General features: G+C 39.7%; 1 protein-coding gene across 3 annotated transcripts; it reads right to left on the bottom strand.

Moving 5' to 3' along the window:
- Nucleotides 1-2,907: 2,907 nt before the first annotated feature.
- Nucleotides 2,908-13,047, bottom strand: LOC116334830 (protein delta homolog 1). 3 transcript variants are annotated; one of them, XM_031758374.2, is made up of 7 exons: nucleotides 12,861-13,047; nucleotides 12,720-12,737; nucleotides 12,320-12,399; nucleotides 12,027-12,090; nucleotides 11,458-11,588; nucleotides 10,548-10,689; nucleotides 2,908-5,083 (listed from the first exon to the last, which is right to left on the bottom strand). In XM_031758374.2, exons 3-7 carry the CDS (start codon nucleotides 12,369-12,371, stop codon nucleotides 4,297-4,299), a joined length of 1,176 nt encoding a protein of 391 aa, XP_031614234.1. In that variant the 5' UTR covers nucleotides 12,372-12,399; nucleotides 12,720-12,737; nucleotides 12,861-13,047; the 3' UTR covers nucleotides 2,908-4,296. The 3 variants fall into 3 exon arrangements, with proteins under 3 accessions (XP_031614234.1, XP_031614233.1, XP_039458998.1); XM_031758373.2 differs by having other exon boundaries at nucleotides 12,720-12,734; XM_039603064.1 differs by lacking the exon at nucleotides 12,720-12,737.
- Between the last annotated feature and the right edge of the window lie 606 nt (nucleotides 13,048-13,653).

Genomic DNA, 13,653 nt, shown 5'->3' with positions numbered 1-13,653 from the left:
AGTCTCATCTCTCTGCGGAGAGGCAGACGGGAACAAAGGGTTAAGGGTCTCAGGCTGAGGGGTGAGATTTAACTTTTGCTGCTCTTTTTTGTTTTATGACTTGAAGGGAGCAGAATGGGTCTGCTGAGGTGTTTTTTTCTGCTTCCCTGGTCAGCTTTGAAGGTGAGGGCCCCTCTCTCCCCAGGGTCATAACTCCACAAATGAATGTCTGGTGGTGGGGAGCCAGGGGGGCCTCAGCACACACAAAAAGGTTTCAGGGAAACTAGCGTGTTACTACTTAACCATCTTTTAAACCATCTAGTTTAAAGAAATCCAAATTCTGAAGTGAAACACACAAATAGAGGCACTATTTGGAAATAAGAAGTGTTGCATTATTAACATGAACTCGTTTTGTGTTTTATTTTTGCAGTACAGATGCTAAAAGATATTTCAATTTTCTGTTTAAGGATAGGTTTAGTGTGTATGTGTTTGTGTGAGTGTGTGTGTCAGATGAGGGATATGCAGGAACACAGCAGGAGTCCCTGAAACATTTTCCAATGAAGCTCAGTCGGCAGTGAAAAATAGGTGGATGTAACTTGGGAAAAACACTGATTGTCACCCCAATGGTGAACTGAAATGGCCTGGCAACAAAGTGGAAAATGATCTGTTATGTAGGACAGGCAGCACTCATCCCTGAGTCTTGTGATGGCTTGCATTATCGTGCAGAAGAAGAGCAGCAGAATGGAAGCTGGAAAACATCACCTGTATATTTTTGCAATCTTACCATGTATGCAGTTTCCATACATTACAAATATATATTATATATAGGAAATATTTAAATGCTAATCAAGCAAAACATTTTAAAAAATAACTGTTTTGTGTAGATTTATGTGATATAGTGGCAGCTATCTTGTTTGAGATATATATAAAAACTGTGTATAACTTATAATTAACCGATGAAAGCAGAATGCAGCATTCTCGGTGCATTGAAATGCTGCACTCGGTGTCCAGCTTGTGGCTATAGCCTTTCCTCTTTCTTCTTTTAGATGGATGACACCCTGTGGCCATACTTGGTGACTGCATAGCTTTTTTTAGAGCTGCATCAGACTGAAACACAGTGAGTGGAACACAGCTGAACTGTTATTTCGATGTTGGAGAGCCTTAATGGAAAACACACACTTTCATTTCAAGAAAACAGAAAGTCTCCGACTATATTGTTGAACACACGTCAGTCCTACTTGAAGAACTGACGATGTGTTTATCATTCTTATATTGCAATGAACAACGCTTTAATTGAATGTTTAGTGCTGGATTCTTTAGATGTTATAATAAAGTTCTATGTGATGAGCTTTTAATGTGCAAAGGAAATTTGACATGTCTCTGGCCCACGATGGCAGGTAGAGGAAACTGTTTTAAATATTTAGATGTTAAAGCGTGTGCACAATTATTCTCCACTTACACAAGTGTTTTCACTTATGCACCTATTTTGGCCTTTTCTGGGGATAATTTAGGAATGTAGAAAAGTGTCTGATAAATATCTGCACACTCTCACCCACTCTTGGTTTTGTTGCATCTGTCAAATTCACAATTGATTCAAACTCCTTCTCCTCACCTACAAAATCATGAGGAGTCGGGCCTCGTCAGGTTTCTTGTGTTAAAAATGAGTTTTTCCTTCCTACTGTCACAAAGTAGGGAGAAGTCTGATTGTTGAGTATTCTAATATTATAGGGTCTTTATCTTATAATATAAATCTCCTTGATGAGTCTTGTTGTAAATTAATGTTATATGAATAAAACAGAATTGAATTGCAGACATTAGATTAGGAAAACTTCATCCAGTTATACACTGTTTATAGTTTTATACACTGTTTATAGTTTACAGTGTGAAATGTACACACAGTGGATCAAGTTTGAGAGGTTTTAACTTGGAAAGGGTTGTGAACATAACAAGCTTCTAGTCACCACATTCACTTCAGCCTAGCACCTTCCTGCCACCTGTTCTGCTTCTATTCTTTAAAATGGTAATAAATGCAAATTGAGAGTCACACTATTATATCAAAATTAAGTCAAAATGAACTTGACATGAAACAAGAGAGGCAGGATCTACTACTCTACTACTAACTATTGAGAATAATAGTGTTTTATCATTCTCATTAGCACATAGTTTGAAGAAACTGTAATTTCACCTCAACCTAACCGGGAACCTAAACACACAAATTGACCGAAACAATTTGAAACTTTCTTCTGTTTACTGCCCTTCGCTACAGTCTCCAACATACACTGCACTTGCTATCTTTTCCAGCCATGGTTGATATTATAAAAAATAGCAAACACATGATCGAATCCAAAGATCTAACAGAGAAACAATGTATCATAAAAAAGAAATAATAAAAACATCTTTATTACTATTTGTAGACTATTTTAGGCTTTTACGAGGGGTTGAGCTGCCAGATTTGACATGGCTGTCTGGAATGGTGCTGTAGAGGAGTAATGTATAACTGTACCAGAAGATGGAGACACAGACTGTTATCTGAAACCTTTAGAGCCAGTGGAGGAGTGCAGTCAGAGCCTGTATTATCATTCCGCTGATAACCATCAAGACGGCCTTGGGGAGAAATTTATGAAGCATATCAGAGCAGGAGAGCAGATGTTTGCAGGATTTTTAGAACAGGTGGTGGTGGTGGTGGTGGTGCACACGCAGCATGTGTATCGGTTGGACTTTGCACTGTTAAACAGCTGATGCACTGTATGAGCCTTGGGGAGGATCTGATCTTGTCTCCACCTGTCTGTTGTGTGAAGAAAACAGCAGCTGAAAGCAATAAAATCAGGACCAATGACCGACTAAGGTGGAGATCAAATCAAATACAAGACTAAAGTCACCTTTGTGTACAAGCATGTGACACTGCAAGCACTTTTGTTAGGAGGACACATTGTGACATATTTTATTAAAAGTGATAGACAACCAAACGTTTTCAAAGTACAACAGCGAATTATCTCAGAATAATACAAGTCCTAAATGACTGTAATTGCAATCTCCCGCTAGATAAACCACTTGTACATCATTATGTTTTACTTATGCATGTCAGAAAATGACTCGTAGATAACCAGCCAATTAGAGAGTTACGATAAACAATAAGGAGGCTGAAGGGGACTTACGGAGAAAGAGACAGAATCTCCAACCTTGAAGTCCCAGTAATCCTCATATCAGGAGTTAATGGATTTAATGCTTTACACACAATACTATTCACATCTGTCTGCATATTTCCTGTGTAACAGACATGTACTTTCCATATTTTGACATATATTAGGTTTTCATGGCAATCACGTTTCCTCCATTCAGAGTGGGCGGCCATCTCATGCGTGAAGCAAACTAATAACACTTAAACAGGTGTTGCAGTATCAATTTCAGGGCTCACTGATGCATAATAACACCGACAGTAAGAAGCACTAGTGGAAAATCTTATAAAAGCTCAACGGAACACGAGTTTTAGAACAATCAGGGATTAATCATTGATATAAAGAGATGAAAATGAGTTAGCCAAACAAATAATGTCATTATATCAGACTCGACATCTATACTTACCTTTCAAATCAACGTCTGATATGATACAGTGGGTGGCAGCTGTGTGGTATATGAAAAAGTAAATTACCTTTTTGGACATCAGAAATACATTTATTACATTAAAAACAACATTTTCTGTAGAGTTCATCCCTGCAGGATTTGCACAGCTGTTTGGTTGGCATGTAACACGATCTATATGTATTTTTGCATTTATAAAGAAACTGGAAATTCAGAACATGCTGTATGAAGAAGGTTTGGGCTACTATAAACACTGATGTCTTATTTGCTTATCTTTGAAATGAGAGATTGCAGCTCTGATGATGCTCATTAGAGTTCAAATTAAAAGTCAGTAGCTCAGTCACTTTGTACTAATTTTTGTGAATTCAAATATATTTTTCATTTTCTTAATTAACCCCACTTCCTAATCAGATCGACTCATGAGAAATAAGTAAATAAAAAGAGGCCACGCAATGACATATTTTTAACAACATGCTATGTGAGAGAACATGTTTCACATAATTATACATTTTAATGGTAATTTTGGATTAAAAATACATTTACAAACCAGCGTCATGTATATCCATTTGGTCCAGCAGACTTTACATTCAAACATGTACCGGGATAGCCCACCAGCTCTCGGTTATAACACTTTAAACACAACTGCACGACAGTCATAGCTTTTCATTCGCTGCTATCTTTACACATTCACATTCGACTTCTTCCAGGGGGAGTGTGGGTGAGGACGAGATGATTTTATCAGATGGAGGTGTAGTGCCTCCCAAAGCTGGTGAGTCTAATCTTCTCCGGCAGGATGATGTTTACCGAGTGTTCCGCCTCTTCCTGGCTCGTGCTGCCAGCTTCTCTCAGCAGGTGCTCCCTTTGCTGCCGGACAAGCTGGCTGTACTTGGCATTCGCCAGCCACGTCTCACAGCGGCCAAAAAACACAATGCCTGTAGTGCCTAAGATGACCAGGCAGGTGAGCAGTGCTAGTAAGCTGAAGCAGACAAGCTGACCATGCGTAACAAGGACACCGGACGAGTGAACCGTCTCCTTCAGGGTGATCTTGAGCAGATCTCTCTCAGGTGGTCTAAGCAATTTGTGGAAGGCATGAGCGGGGAGGGAGTAGTGCTGTGGAGTCAGAGCAAACACTCTGTCCACAGGCTTGGCAGCAACCGGCTTGGATCTGTTTCTTGGTCTGTGCTGCAGGGAGCATGTGGGACCTGTAAACCATTTCTGGCAAATGCACCGGAAGGTTCCATCAGGTTGACCGACACAGGTGCCCTCGTTGGCACAGGGCCGCCCGGCGCAGGGAGAGAGGCTCGTGGTGTCATTACAAGTGAAACCAGTGAAGCCGTGTGGACAGACACATGTGAAAGTCAGGCCATGGTTTGTACAGTTGCCACCGTTGAGGCAAGGGTTAGGCTGGCAGCTGTCAATGCCGATCTCACAGAAGTCTCCGGAAAATCCAGGGGGACATAAGCAGGAAGAAAAGGCTGCTGAGCCCTCGGCATCCATACATGTGCCTCCGTTCTGGCAAGGAGAGCTGGAGGACAGGACATAAGGGACATAAAGGAAAACAGAGTGTCCTGTGATTTACATAAATTTAGAGCAGTACAGTGCATGCTTTAGCCTGTGGTTATAAAACAGCAATAAGCAGGGGGAAATTGGTTTAATCATACGTATCGATTTCAAGGCAGAGATGTTAATGGCAAATTTACAGGAATAATAAAGGAATCAATATTCCTCAATGGGGAGAAAATTCCTCTAATCTTAAAGCTACAAAAAATCTCACTGAATTACCAGAAATATGAGTTTTCACAAAGCTGGAATAAACATTTATTGTAGACACATAGTTTTCCTTTCATTTAAGGAAAAAATAGGCACCTTTAGTTGATTATTAGTGTTACTTTACTGGGCATCCGGCTGTAAGACAATAATATGAAGGTAGTTTTTGTACTAGTCTGTTAACACAGCAAAGCTGGGCATTTGAGTTTAGGGAGATCGACACGCTCGATTCAGCAATCGATGCAAAAATTACACCAGGACAATGCATTTGATGTTACATAAAATGTAAAAGTTCAAGTAAAGTGTAATTAACAATGAACAAAATTAGTGTTATTGTTAAATGCAACAGCTCCTTTCGACAAACATGAAATTCAAAGTAAGGAAAATGCTGTTGTGTGCTGTGTTGCCCTTTATGTGTTAACTACATTTGTAAATAACAATACAGTTCCTTATCAAACATTTCCTTGCTTCCGTCCTGCTCTGTCGTGCACAATTGCACAACAATTGCCTGACGGATGAAAATGATAGAGTTGATCACAGCATTTCTACATATGGACATTTCTGTGGATTTAAGTGGATTTAAGACAAATATGGCAGATAAATACAGAGGTAATGTAACTAGTAGTCAAGCTAATTACTTTCTAGAGAGTAGGAAAGTCTTTCATAACTTGTTTTTGAAGTAATGAGAAATGTATAATACATTACTTTTTTGAGTAATGACTCTAACACTGTGATGAATATGAACTGCTACTAGCAATTATTTATTTATTAATCTGGGGATTATACTCATGATTATTTTGTTGTTCTTCTGGAAAATAAAAGGGCAAAGATAAGGCTGTACTGATAAATACCCAATACACCTTTTGAAACTGCTTATTTTGACCAAGCTCCTGTCTTTTTACAAAAACACAGTTTATTAGACAATTTAAACAAAAAAGCACCAGACCTTCACAAACGAAAGGCAGAAACTGAGAAACAACTGCAAAATTACTGAATCAATCGAAGTCAAAACTTGTAATTGCTACTGCACGTAATGCTTATTAATACCGTGATATTGATTTCGGTCGTTTCTCTCAGCACTAATGGCTTATTTTGTGCAAATTAAAAATCTGTACGAGTAGCATGATGACGCCTCAGCGCTGCATCTGCTAATCTTCTCGCAGCCGTATAAGCAGCAGATCTGATCGATGTAACCATGCTTCACAAAGTGCATGATGAGAACCTGGGATAAAAAGTAATCAATATCTGTGGGAGTATTTCATGTCATTACACAAGTCTCTAACACTGTGCCTCAGTGAGTCAAAAGAATAATAGCGCCATACTTTTTTAGAAGCCTCTGGTGCCTCGCAGAGGAGCTGATTAATGAAACCTCGTGCAGGGTTTCTAATTGAGATTAATTCCCCCAGAATACAAGTCAAGGTTCAGTTCTGTCACTGTTGGAACTGGGATTAAATGATTATTTTTGAACCAGAAACAAAGCCCCCAAAAAATCCTGGATATGAGGGTGACAGGAGATGAATGAGTGTTAGGGACCAAACATCACGCATGCAATTTCCATCTATATCCCTGCAATCTTGTGTTTTGTCTGTATCTCCCTGTGCCTTCTGTGTTTCTTTAATCTTGCTCCTCATCATTCAAACCAGTCACTGCAGATGGCTGTCCCTCCCTCAGCCTGATTTTGAAGGTCTCTTGCAGTAAAAAGGGAGTTCTTCCTTCCCTCTGTTACCAAGTGCTTGCTCATAGGAAACTGCCTTACTCTGGGTGTTTCTAATACTGCAGGGTATTAGAACCTAACAACACAAAATGCCTGTAGTCAATGTTATTGTGAAATGGTGTTATATACTGGATTGGATTTATGTGTTTTAATGTGCAGACAGATATAAATAGCATCAATTAACACAGCATTATTAACCACTGAGAGAAGTCCAAGCAATGCACTTAGCTGTATGACATAAGCTGTGGAGATGGATTTGCTGCTGAGGGCAGCACAGTGATGCCTCCCAACCTGCGAGGAGCTTATCCATGTCTGGATTGGATAAGCGGTTAAGAAAATGAATGGATGGGTAATTATTTTTGAAAATAAGAGGAGAGCTGACAATTCTCGATCGATGATATGTAGGCTATTGAATTTTAGGTGTATTTCAAGTCAACAACAAGGCTGCCTGACAGAGGAAAATACATGCTGTGGTTCAGAGTGTGGAGGGCTGTGTCAGACAGCTGAATCCCCAGAGAGTCTTTTATATTCATTTGACAGGCAGGAGGAAGATTCCTTCAGGGACCAATTCTGTCTGTAATCCATCTGTGTGCAGGCACGAGATGCAAGGCTGTTTTTTGTTTTAGACATTATCTCAAATGTCCAGGCAGGGTTTGGGTTTAAAAGCATCACCTACCATTGAACGAATGACCAAGTTAATATTCAAATGTTGCTCATAAGCCAGGAAAAGTGGGACATTTTAAGGAATGTGACTCTAACGGCTTAAGTAGTGGAAAATTCAAATAGATGTGATTAACCTGAGAAACTTATCTCTAAGTTCAAATTTAAGTTCTGTGTTAACATGGCAGGGCTCTGTGCAGCCCATTTTCCAATCAGAAGTTGCTGCGTAGACTATTATGAATCTTATATAGCGATAATATTGGATATTACATTAAAGATGACAAAACTCAGATTGATTTTGAGTCGGTTTACAACAATTATTTAATAAACTATTTTTTGCAGGTAATGAGGCCCCCGACAGACATGAGTAGATGCTCTAAAATTTTCCTGGCGATGCTTTCCCAGGGCTTCAGTACAGCCAGCTGTCATGAAAGCAGTCACGGATTTCATCATTATGCAAATGATTTCCATCCTGTGCATTTTCCTGCACACCTGTTGTTATCCAACTGATTTTGGAGAACCACTGATATCTCTATGATAGATGCCTGCTTTGTTGCTGTTATCTTTTTGACCCCCGCCTCTTCGCTTTGTATATTGACATTCAACTCCACCTAAATCTAAAAGTCAACTCGCAATCAGCTGGGAGCTGTGAGCTCTGTTGTGCCTGGACTAACACTGAGACAACACACACTCACAGACAGTGAAATAAAATCATAGAAATGAAAGCTCAGACTTGAGAGATTAATGGATCAGATCAGTTGTTTTATTTAAAATTTATGGTGCTGAAACGCCCACAACAAAGGATCAAAACGTAACTATCCAAATATTTAGGCTTTTGGACCAATCATATCGATGAGTGATGACCCTTGTGCTATGGTAATATGATATTTATGAACGATCTGCCAAAGGCCTTGAAATTCATCTTTGATACAGACGGATGTTAAGTGCACACCAGTTGTGTTTTCCAGCTGCCAAAGGACGAGCGGATTACTGGTCACATTCTGAGTGATGGAGTATCTGAAATGTGACAAGCGATTATGGTGTATTTGATCTTGAAAGTTTGACTTTAAAGGATGAAGCCTCTGAAGTGGGATGCAGCTTATGATGCTGCCCCGGTACACACAGTCAGCTACTATAGGGAGGAGCACAATAAACATAGCTGCAGGGCTACAAATTTACTGAAATTCTTTCTTTATACATCCGAGCTGTCTTGGATTTGACATGAAGGGAAATTGTTTGCCCAAAGCCATATTTTGTGTTTGTTTTGGCTAAGTGAGCCTCATCATATTACACATTGCAGTGTTTTACAATTGCTGGTTGAAAGTAAAGCGTGATTCCATCATGCAAAAAAACAACAAAGATCAAATGAGTACAAAGCATGGTATGAATGTGACACTGGGGTCTTTGGCTGCAATTTACTCCATGGCTGACCGTGTTAGCAACCAACACAGTTTAAAGTTAGTTACATTTGATACAAAAGATGGGCATAGCGTCTAGACCTTGAACAAAATGCATTCTCTCTAATCTTGAAGAGGGGGCAGTTCCTCTGATTGGAAGAAGTGCTCTGATTGCATATAAGTCAAGGACTGACTTTATTCATGGCCTGAGTAAATACTTTTCCTATTGGTTCATAGTCTTAATCAATATTTTCAAGTGTTATTTCATCCAGCATAAACTTTAAGTTGTACATTATGTTCCCATTTAAAGTGGAACTGATGATAAATCAGTGCAAGCTTTAGTCTGTGGCTCTCTTTTGATTTACAAGTCATTTAATGTATGAGTGTGCAGTTTGTTCCACCTCTTTCTCATCACATCTGGTTTCAAAAAACAAGATGGCAATAGCCAAAAGCTCAAGGCAAGGCTTCAAAAAGGTTATGATGATCTATTATATACAGCCAGTGTTTGCAAATAAGCCACTTTTTGTCACGGTTCCTGGGTTTTGGACCTGGGCTTTTAAGTTTGGGGATTTTTAGGTTTCTCTATTTTTCTTTTCTGTTTTCCCAGTCATGTCCCCGTGTCTCTCTGGTCCCTCAGTGTTTTGTCTCTGCTGTTGTCTGGTTTCCCTGTTTGTTCTGTCAAGTTAGTCCCGGTCTCTCTGTTTATCACTTCCTGTTTTATTTCGACAGTCCTTCATCTCATGCGTGTCATGTTTTGCATCCCCTCTCTCGTCAGTTAGATTCTATTCAGCTGTGTTCCCCCAGATGTTTCCACTCTGCCTTAATTCCTTATTCTGCATATATTGTCTGCATCTCCCTCTGTTCGTTGTCACTGCCTCCCTCGTTGTCTGCCTGTCTAGCCTCAAGTCAGTTTATTCCTGCTTAGCTCAGTTTGTGTTTTTTGTTTCTTTTGCCCTTTTGTCAGTGTTAAAACGAAGCTGTGATTTTGAGTTACGACAATCTGCTGAGTCCTGCATCTAGAGCCACACTCTGTTCACCACACACCCGTTCCCATGACACTTCTGACAGATATAAAAATACTGGCGGCCGCCGGTGCTACCCCTCAGGCTCCTGCTAGATGCACTTGTGGTACGAATTTGAAAATCCTACATCGCCTCGTTCTAGAGTTGACATGTTCACCTACCCAGCCAGTGTTGTGATAATAATATCCCATCACCCTTTTACAGCTGAGGAGGTAAAAGGTGTGACTGTTATGTTATGTTTACGATTTGTTGCTCGATTGTATAGTATTGTACATTGTATAGTAGGCCTGATATACCTACCTGCACACATGCTTAATAGCAATAGAGCAATTAGGAAAAAATAACCATAAAATATTTGAGGGATAATAGGGGATAAGACTGAAAATAAGTATTCCCCTGCTTATGAACTCAAATAAAAGATATTTGTACCCATTTGTAAGACAAAGTCCTCTCCTCAGGTGGCAGTTTTCTCCAGAGAAGCCAGGGGGGCAGACACACAGGTATCGTCCCTCTCCGGTCTCTATACAAGTGGCATTAATAGCACAAGGCCTGGATGAGCACAAGCGAATGTCTGTGGTAGAAAGAGAAAGGAAAAAAAATACTAATAAGCATGCTGTTTTTAGATCTTGTCGGTCCTCTCTCTCTCTCTCTCCCTGTGTCTCTGTGGCTGATTTTTCCTCTCGTCTTTGTTTCCACTCTCACACTACACTCCCCACCACAGCATCTTGTCACCAAGAACAAAACTGAGAACATAACCAACTGCGTTACACAGGCAAGTGGCTCATATGCTCCAACGGAATAAAAGATGCACTATGCGTGCTGATAAAGAGGTCACACTGAGCTAGAAGCCAGAAAAAAATCTTCCTTCTTCTTCTTCTTCTTCCTTTGTTTCTTCCTTTGCTCCAGGGTCTCCAAGTCCCTTTGTGTAATAATGGCCACTATAGATACTATGATTATAATCAAAATCCTTAAACTAAAATAGGGCATCTAATTAAATGTTAATGTGACTTTAACAATAACATTTTCATGGGGGTATTTTGATAAATTAATAATGCATGCGTTATTCAATGGCACAAGTGGAGGGGATGGTAGTTTATAATGAGGATGTTGGCAGTTTTATTAAGTGATTTCAGCTTTCCTTGTTGGCAGATTTCCATAGTCAGATTATTTATGCTCTGACTATGCTCTTGGAAAAATACAGTTAACTATATTATAGAGACCAGCCTGATCTCTGTGGACCCATGTATCCCTAGAGCTCTGTGACTCACCCTGACCTCTGGTATATCAGTATTGGGGGCAGATTGAGATAGGAGTGCCTGGGGAGCCTAATGACACTTACCTTGGTCACACAGGCTGCCCACCCAGCCCTCCTCGCAGATACACTGCCATGCCTTCTCACATGTGCCGTGCAGACAGCCAGGGAAGGGCACACAGTGGTCACAGTTGTCTCCTTGCCACCCTGGTTTGCACCTGAATGAGGTTAAATAAAGGCATAAATCTGAACTATTAATACACCACCCAACGAGCTTCGCAGTCCTGCTCTTGTTCCGATAATATCTGCATGTTTTTACAATTAAAGTGACATCAAATGCTGTGATTTACGATTGCTGTAATTGGTTAATCTTTCTAAATACCCACAGCAACAGGGTACAGTCATTTTGGCTAAAGAGTAGATTCAGAAGGTTTTGCCAGAAACAAAAACATGAGGAAACCTTTTAAATTATCTGTCAGGATAACAATGCTTTTTACTGTTTAAACAAAGAACAGACTTGGCAGCTGACTTAACATAATACAAGCGCCAAAAAACAGAGATTCACTTGGCTGGTTTGTTATTGTATTTCTCCAAAAGCCATTCGCTTGTCCTGAGGTAAAATAGAATCTACACAGAAATCTGAGGTCGTTCAGTACCTGCACTTCCCTGGCTTCTCACAAAACCCATTTTCTGTGCTGCACCCTGCGCTGCATTCCCAACCTTTGAGAAAGGAAGAAAGGGACATCAGCATGTTGGCATCACAAAATAAAAAATAAAAAACACACACGAAAGATTCACAACAATCAAATATTAAACCCTGGTACTTTGTGTCCACGCAGGGAGAAAAAGAGTTGAGGTTGTTGTTTTTTTTTCTTTTTTCATGAACTGACTCAAATCTCTTTGTGTCGCTGTCAGCTGTCTCGGCCGACTGATCGAAATCTAAGATTACCTTTGACGATGCTTGTCAGGGAGAGAATTAAGACCACCGCTGTGAGATGCATCGTAATTTCGAGGAAGACCCCTTTTGTCCTGCAAAATACAAAGCAGCTGATATAAAGAGCTCTCGCTTCGTCGAGAAGCGATATCTTCCATCTAGAAAAAGGGACACTAGTTAAAAGTTGATTTTTGAAAAAAGAAAACCACATTAAGATTCGTTCACAATTAACACACAAAAACACAAAAAGACCTACATAGCGCTTTTAGATTTTTAGTTTTAAAAATATATCTGTACGAGATTTTTTTCTTTAAATACACCGAGCTTGACTTTAAATATAAATATAAATGCATATGCATATATATATCTGGGGGTGATTTACTGTTTTCCTGTTTATTTTTGGAAACTGACGCACCTGAACCGTATGCGTCTTCTCCCAAAGGTATCCATTACGCACGAGCACGCAGAAAATGAGAAAAGACATTCATTTAAACACAATCTTCATATTTTTTTAAATTTAAAAAAAAAAACCTCTGACTTAAATGAACTGTCTTACCTATGTCGCCCAGTCGTTCTGCTCCCAAGTGACTTCGACCATATTTCACTGGTTTGCTTTTTCCGCTTTCTTTCTTTCCTTTAATCCAAGCAACGTGCTAATGGAAGTGATACCACAGGTGTACTCGTGGTCTGGCTGCTGAAGGTGGACCTGAAGGTTTTGACGGGACTGCTGCATCGTGCAGCGTCCCAGTGCTGCACGCTCCTCCCACCTTCTGAGGGAGAATGCGTGCACCAATCTGACCCCGTGGGAGAGAAGTGCAATAGTTGTACAGTAGTCAAATTAGGCTGGCTGACTTTAGTTTGCAAATGCATAACTTTATGTCAAGCGATGAGGTCTCTGCGAGTCATTTAAAACAAAGGAAGAAAACAAGAAAGAAAACAAACGAACCGATGTCTACGGTTTTCTTGTTTTTTTCACGCAATAATAAATTATTCAAGGGTGATGGAGACACATGATTCTTGTACACATGATTCTTCATCTTTATTTTTGGAAATTGGACACACCTGAACTATATACGTCTTCTCTCAAAGGTATCCATTACGCACGAACACACAGACAAGGAAAAAATGATAACAGTTAAGGCTTAGGTGCATAACTAGACGGTGTATTTGAAATATTAAAAGTAAGGGTATATCTGAAATGTCCAATTTTAGTGTTAATTATTATTTTTATTATAGTAGACTGGTTTAATATTAATACTCGTGTTAACCACAGATGTGTTTTGCTAAATATAATAAAGCATTTATTGCAAGAGCTTTTATACGGAACTCCTTATGACTTTTGGGCTGAA

The sequence above is a fragment of the Oreochromis aureus genome, linkage group 19 (genome assembly GCF_013358895.1).
Source record: "Oreochromis aureus strain Israel breed Guangdong linkage group 19, ZZ_aureus, whole genome shotgun sequence".
NCBI classification, from domain to species: domain Eukaryota; kingdom Metazoa; phylum Chordata; class Actinopteri; order Cichliformes; family Cichlidae; genus Oreochromis; species Oreochromis aureus.
Note: the sequence above shows the minus strand (reverse complement) of the source record. Positions and strands in the feature narration are given on the sequence as shown.